Consider the following 6,647-nt stretch of genomic DNA (forward strand, 5'->3'; position numbering starts at 1 on the left):
GGAGTATCCTCCTCCAATAGACCTTCACCTCCTGCGTATTTTCTGCTATCTCTCCTTCCTCCAGTGACAGTATCTCCCCTACTTCCAAAGCCAGCGACTCGCCTCTTTTAAAAGTTTTTGGTGCCATTTCTTTATCCGACAAAGCTTCCAAATTCTGTTTAGCCAGGACACAAACTTTCTCCAACCGACCCCATTTAGCACAAGTATTTCATCTAGCAGGTAGCCATGAGAATAAGAAGTCCAATATTGGATTCATACTGAGACTAATGATCTTCTTGACAATGATATATATATATGTATATATATATTTTTTTTGCTGAGAAAAATGTGTTCTTTTTGATGAATATTCAATTCTTTTTTCTTCGTCACCTAAACACCCATGAAGTACAACAACCTTTTTCATTAAACTGATGTAATACATGATACAATTTCTGCTTGCGCAATGGGGAAAACTGAATACTTGCAGAAATGCAACCAGAAGAATATATCAAGTACGATCAAGATTTTATTTGATAGACAAAAAAAGAATGGTAAGGATCCCTTGACGATAGATAGATAGATAGATGGGGCACTTTCTTATGCTCCCAAGTTTTGTCTAGACCAACAAATGAAGGAAGATTGTGGACCACACAGTGAGGGCCAGAATGGCGACCAAGTATGTCCAAAGCATGAGCACTGAGCACTCGTCTTGTCCAACATTATACAGCTGTGTCATTGTACCTGTTTAGAAGTTTTCAATTTGTTCATTACTTTTGTTTTTATAGATTTGCATGAACTCAGCTGCGAATGGTTTATATATTGACTAACCGATATTCATGGCAGGTGGGAGAGTGAACTGAAGCATTAAAACATACTGAAACAGAGGATCTGCTGGAAGAAACCCGAAACTCTCAGCTGATTTTACGATACCTATACCGATGATTGGGAGAAGTATGTACCGAACACAGACTATTCCAAGAACAACCACCGGTTTGACAGCAGAAGAACGTAAACCTGGTCGATTTGAACCACATTAAGTATTCAAGATTTGGTCTGAAAGTGAGATGTGAGCCGTGATAGAGGAATTAATTTACCTTGAATGAGGTTGCCCCCTAATATAATTGTCATACAAGGGATAGTTCCATCTCTGCACAATCGGCTAAGTTAGTAAATTGACATGTGTGTGTATTGAAAGTGGTCAGGAGGTTGTATTTTAATTTTTAATTGAAAGATTGTGTTGACTTACCCAAGGAGTTTAGCTGTGGTTTGGACTATTCTTAGAGGAGCATCATCACCTATGATAAGGTTTCTGAGCCATGTAACCGCACCGAAGATGAAACCAATAATCTGAAAGACACCATAACATCTCACATAAGTACATTATCATACTTCATTCTTGGTATATTTTTCTTGGTTTCTAAATCGAACTTACTGCACCAACTGAAGGTGGTGCACGAAGCTCCTCTAATATCTCATGGAGGAAGTCTACTCCTTTTCTCCAAAACCCTGTCTCTTGTTTAACCAGCGTCTCTTCAGGGGCACCCAGGAGATGGCTCTTGTGATCAGCCTCTAAGTCACTATTAGATGATCTAATTGCTTTTTGCTCAGACTCTTCTATGTCTTTGAATTTCATTGCCGACCCTTTTATAAGCCGGAACGTGTAAGTCCATATGTAGAAACCCCCTAGCTGCACATATGAGATTCATTTTTTACTTATCTTTTTCTTCATCCCAAGTCTCTATTTAGAAACAGGGGAATGTTAACATTACATACCGCCATGGAGAAAGACGCGTAAGAGAGTCCAACGGTTCTGCATACACTTCGGTTACCAAATGGACTCTTGTCCTCGTCGCAGATTGCTGGGACGAGTATGATTGGTAGGTTTCCCATATTTCCTATTTATCAAAAGTGAGTTCGTTATAAACTATGCAAGAATATAATTCGAAAACAGATGATAAACGATAAAATTAAACTGACAAATAAATTAACATGGTGGGTCGCTAAATCGGCTACATCCACAGATTCAAAAATATTAATTAGAGGTTGGATATATTTTTGGATTTTATTAGATATAAAACACACAAAATCATCGGCTAATTACTGTTAACTGAGCCATGCCAAATTCAGTACATGTCAGAATGTTTTTGCCATGAGAACAATACAAAAGAGATGTCTAAAATGTACGCATATGTCGCGTTGATGATGACGTTCATGGTAAAGTCCAAATAAATATTTTGTCACATACCTGAAGAACAAGTTGCAACAATAAGGCCTTCAAGATAAGGAGGTGGTTTCAGAATCTTGACAACAATCCAACCAAAAATTCCTCCGAGTAAGAATGTAAGTCCCATATTCACCGGCATAAACCACCTTTTTTTTTTAATCATCAACAAGAACCCAAATTAAAAATTAACAGTTTTAACATTTTGTTAACATGGTGTAGAAAAGGGTGTTTTTTTTACCATGAGATCATGTCCTCAAGTGTGACTGTCTGAGCCAGATTTGCAAACATGAGAGCCGGTGCAAATAGTACAAACACCACCTACAGTTTTTGGAGTTCATTATAAGATAACACACGAATTTTAATTCTTTGATATGTTTTTTGCAGAGATCGAAATATCGGGTCAAGATATTGGTTTTACCTTGTTCATGGAATTGCGAGCTTCGACAGGGAAGAGCTTGCATCTATCAGTGGCCAAGAAAGCTCCAACAACACTTATGAAGAGAACTTGAATCACTGGCATAGAAGCCACCTCCAACAATGACCAAAAACCCATCTTTTATGAAACTTTTTTTTTTATTGAAACTTTTATGGATAACTATGAGTCAAGTGGTCGGATCTTGTTTCTCTTCTTCTTCTTCTTCTTCTTCTTCTTTTTTTGCAGTTAATCTGCAGAGAAAACTATAAGCTTGAGAAGAGAAAAGGCACGAGATAAGCAAAATATATATACGTACAATATTTACTTCCTCGCGTAAAGTTCTGACTCTGACAGAAGCGGTGATAATTATATTTAAAACTCATAAAACATGCCAGAGTTTCGAGTCTTTTGAGGCCTGTGTCATTGGAGAAGGACTAGCTTCTTCTACTTCTCATGTTGAAACTAAATTACTTTTGTTTCCATTCAAATGTGATTTTTGTTTTGACCACGTTCATAGATACCAAATATATATTGTATTACTCTTCTATGTTATATTTTATTCCATTTATATTTTGTTGACTAAAAAATTTCATTAATTTTCGATAAGAACAGATTATATTTTTGTCTTTATCATTGAAGCCTGTTGGATTGGTAAATCCGCAGGATAATTCTAGTTATTTGCGGGAGTGAAGGCTGTTTCGAAGCTGGTGATTTTATGTTATTTCATGTAAAATTTTGGCGTTTAAATATAGTTCTGGACATTTTAACGTAGTTTATAAGAGTATCTCCAAAAGACACTCTATAACTTCAAATATGAAGTTTTTTGGAAAGAAACTTAGAGTGAAACTCTATATTTGAAATTTCAGTACTCAAAACTTCAAATTTGAAGTTTTATATTTTTATTTGCATTTTGGTCTCTATAATCACACATCACCTTTATGATTCATAAATATTTTCTCGTTTATTGTTTTAATCCTTAAAAATATTATATCTCATAAATATTTTAAATTTTATTTACAGATTTTAAATTTTACACATAAATAAAATTAAATAAAACTTTTAAATAAGATTTAAAATATTTTAAGCTAGATTTAGACAACAATAATATAAAAAAAAACTTAACAAAAAGATTTTTAAAAATTACATGAAGACATAACAATTACACAAATTTAAATATTACAACAACACTAATAGTCAGGTAAGTTTGATCCGGAACATTCAAATTTTCAAATATTGTCCAATTTTTTTGTGTAACTGAAGATGGTTGTTGTTGTTGTTTTTGATGTCTTTTTCGTACAATTCTTTCTTGTTCATATCGAATATATTCATGAGTATTAATATCATCGAAAAAAATTAGTCTTTTAGCAATATTTTATTTTCTATTTTACTTTCTTGTTCTGATCTAATGTATTTACAAGTATCAATATTACCCGATTTCAACAACTTTTAGCTCGTAATCTATAAAGTAAAAATGAAGAGAGTCATTTTTACTTCGAAATACACTAATAAATCATATATGCATTAGGAAAATCATTTTATGAAATAATAAGGTATTTTGTTTGAAGTTTAATATTAATTAAGTTCTTTTTATTTAAATTTTTATACTTAATAGAATATTTTATTAATTAATATTATTGTAATATGTTTATATTTGTGCTAGTTATTTACAAAATTTTTATAAATTCAAATTAGTTATGACAAATATAAGGACCATATTATAAAATATAAATAGTTTTGAAGCTGAATTTGAAGTTTTGCTTTTGGAGAAAAACACTTTTAAACTTCAATTATAGAGTTTTGGAAACTTCAAAATAGAGTTCCTTTTTGGAGATGCTTTAAGGTGTTGACAATATTGAGGCTTCTGCGTTAAATTATAATGCCATGTTCTAAAAGGGAGATTCGGCCCAATACGAAAAGCCATCTGAGTTCGATTCGCGTTGGCCACCGGAGCATTCACGTTCTCTCTCCGGGGAAAGGGGCAACCTACTATCCTCCATGTTCTAAAAAGATGGAGTTTCTCATTTATAAAATAAAAATAATGAAAAGACAGAGTAAAAAGGGAAGAATTTTTTTTTGTTTAAAAAACTTTACAAAAAAATGAGAGGTTCATGTACCATATATCATTTTTTATGAACAATTTTATTTCAAAAAGGAAGAATAAATATAGTTTCTTGTTTTAGAAATTACAAAAAAAACATCACATGAGAGATTCATGTACCCCATATATCATTTTATGACTAATTTTATTTTTATATTTAAAATCTAACTACATAATAAATTATAATGTTAAATAAATTTTTCTAAATACAGAAGATAATATTTTAGGGGAAAAAAACTATGCTGATAATATGGTTCATGTTAAAAGATAATACTTGTTATAAGATAATATTAAAATTGATGATTATCATTTTAGTATTAGTTTAATGTTTGTTTGTAAAATATCTGATTTAGACCGACAACTTCCACTCCTATAAATAGGACTTTGCAGTAAGGAAGTTGTAATAAGAAAAATCACTTTCAGTTTTTCTATCTCGTTTGTTTGCACCATTTCTATTTCCTTACTATACAAAAACATAACAATAATAATAATTACATAACACGTTATCAGCACGAGGCCCTGACCAACTGAGGCTTATCAATCCGAAAGTTCTTAAACCAGCCGAGTTATCATGTCGAATTTGACAAAGCTCGAAATTAATGCCCTGGATATTACGGGAAATAATTATATGACCTGGGCAGTGGGTGCAAAGATGCACCTGAGAGGAAACGGGCTTTTGGAAACCATCGATAGTTCAAAAACGGTGTCGGATGAGAAAAAGGCTAAAGCCATGATATTTTTACGACATCACATCCATGATGGTTTAAAGGATGAATATATTACGAAAGAGGATCCTTGTGACCTCTGGAAATCTTTAAAAGAGAGGTTCGATCACCAGAAATATGTGATCTTACCGAAAGCTAAACACGAGTGGATCCATCTCCGGTTCCAGGATTACAAAAGTGTTAGTGAGTTTAATTCCGCGATGTTCGGAATTACTTCGAGGATGATGTTATGTGGAGAGAAAATAAGTGATTATGATATGATCGAGAAAACTCTCTCCACGTTCCATCCTGAAAATGTAATCCTGCAGCAACAGTACCGGGTGAATGGATATACCCGTTACTCGGAGTTGATGCAAGTCCTCCTTGTAGCGGAGCAGAATAATCAACTCGTGACTTTAAACCATCAAGCTCGTCCCACTGGATCTGCTCCATTCCCTGAAGCGAATGTTGCATCATCCAGTTATGATAATAGAAGAGGACGAGGTCGTGGACGTGGTGGAAACCGTTATCATGGTCGTGGAAGAGGACGAGGAAGAAGATTCCGTCCCTATGATGAAAGAAATAATAAAGACTTCCACGAAAATGAAAGAAATGAAAAGGGCCAGGATGATAAAAGGCAAACGGAAAAGGTTTGCTACAGATTATGATAATAGAAGAGGGCGAGGTCGTGGACGTGGTAGAAACCGTTATCATGGTCGTGGAAGAGGACGAGGAAGAAGATTCCGTCCCTATGATGAAAGAAATAATAAAGACTTCCACGAAAATGAAAGAAATGAAAAGGGCCAGGATGATAAAAGGCAAACGGAAAAGGTTTGCTACAGATGTGGCATGAAAGGTCATTGGGTACGTAACTGTCGTACGCCAAAACATTTAGCCGATCTGAATAGAGAATCCCAAAAGGGAAAAGAAAAAGGAAGAGGTGAAACAAACTTCATCTCTGATGAACCTGGGCCATCCTTTCATGGTTTAAACGATGATACTCATCGCGACGTATCAGATTTTCTGGTTGAGCCAGAGAGTATCGATGAGTGATGCAGATCGATGTGATATAAGTAGATTGTATTACAGTATCTATATCTTTTGTTGTAAGATATATGCTATGTTTCATGTTTAATGTTTAATAATATATGTTTTATATTTAGAAAATGTCAAACTTTGAGGCTATGGATGGAGATTTGTGTTTGGCAGATAGTGCGTCAACGCACA

General features: G+C 34.1%; 2 protein-coding genes and 1 long non-coding RNA gene across 5 annotated transcripts; 2 read left to right on the forward strand and 1 right to left on the reverse strand.

Moving 5' to 3' along the window:
• Positions 1-411: 411 nt before the first annotated feature.
• Positions 412-3,088, reverse strand: LOC106304286 (uncharacterized transporter YBR287W). Of its 2 annotated transcripts, XM_013740698.1 has the most exons (10): positions 2,935-3,088; positions 2,622-2,869; positions 2,442-2,521; positions 2,225-2,349; positions 1,753-1,874; positions 1,412-1,666; positions 1,226-1,326; positions 1,074-1,126; positions 808-993; positions 412-720 (listed from the first exon to the last, which is right to left on the reverse strand). In XM_013740698.1, exons 2-10 carry the CDS (start codon positions 2,754-2,756, stop codon positions 596-598), a joined length of 1,182 nt encoding a protein of 393 aa, XP_013596152.1. In that variant the 5' UTR covers positions 2,757-2,869; positions 2,935-3,088; the 3' UTR covers positions 412-595. The 2 variants fall into 2 exon arrangements, with proteins under 2 accessions (XP_013596152.1, XP_013596153.1); XM_013740699.1 differs by having other exon boundaries at positions 2,622-3,088.
• Positions 2,275-2,670, forward strand: LOC106304287. Of its 2 annotated transcripts, none has more exons than XR_001262688.1 (3): positions 2,275-2,319; positions 2,423-2,499; positions 2,588-2,670. It is a non-coding gene; the product is annotated as an uncharacterized LOC106304287 (long non-coding RNA). The 2 variants fall into 2 exon arrangements; XR_001262687.1 differs by having other exon boundaries at positions 2,423-2,508; positions 2,588-2,654.
• A 2,280-nt stretch (positions 3,089-5,368) lies between the features above and the next one.
• Positions 5,369-6,473, forward strand: LOC106302419. The gene is made up of 2 exons (XM_013738931.1): positions 5,369-5,954; positions 6,316-6,473. The coding sequence occupies exons 1-2, from the start codon at positions 5,369-5,371 to the stop codon at positions 6,471-6,473; spliced, it is 744 nt and encodes a 247-aa protein (XP_013594385.1).
• The last annotated feature ends 174 nt before the right edge of the window (positions 6,474-6,647 follow it).

This window comes from Brassica oleracea, chromosome C7 (genome assembly GCF_000695525.1).
Source record: "Brassica oleracea var. oleracea cultivar TO1000 chromosome C7, BOL, whole genome shotgun sequence".
Lineage (NCBI taxonomy): Eukaryota > Viridiplantae > Streptophyta > Magnoliopsida > Brassicales > Brassicaceae > Brassica > Brassica oleracea.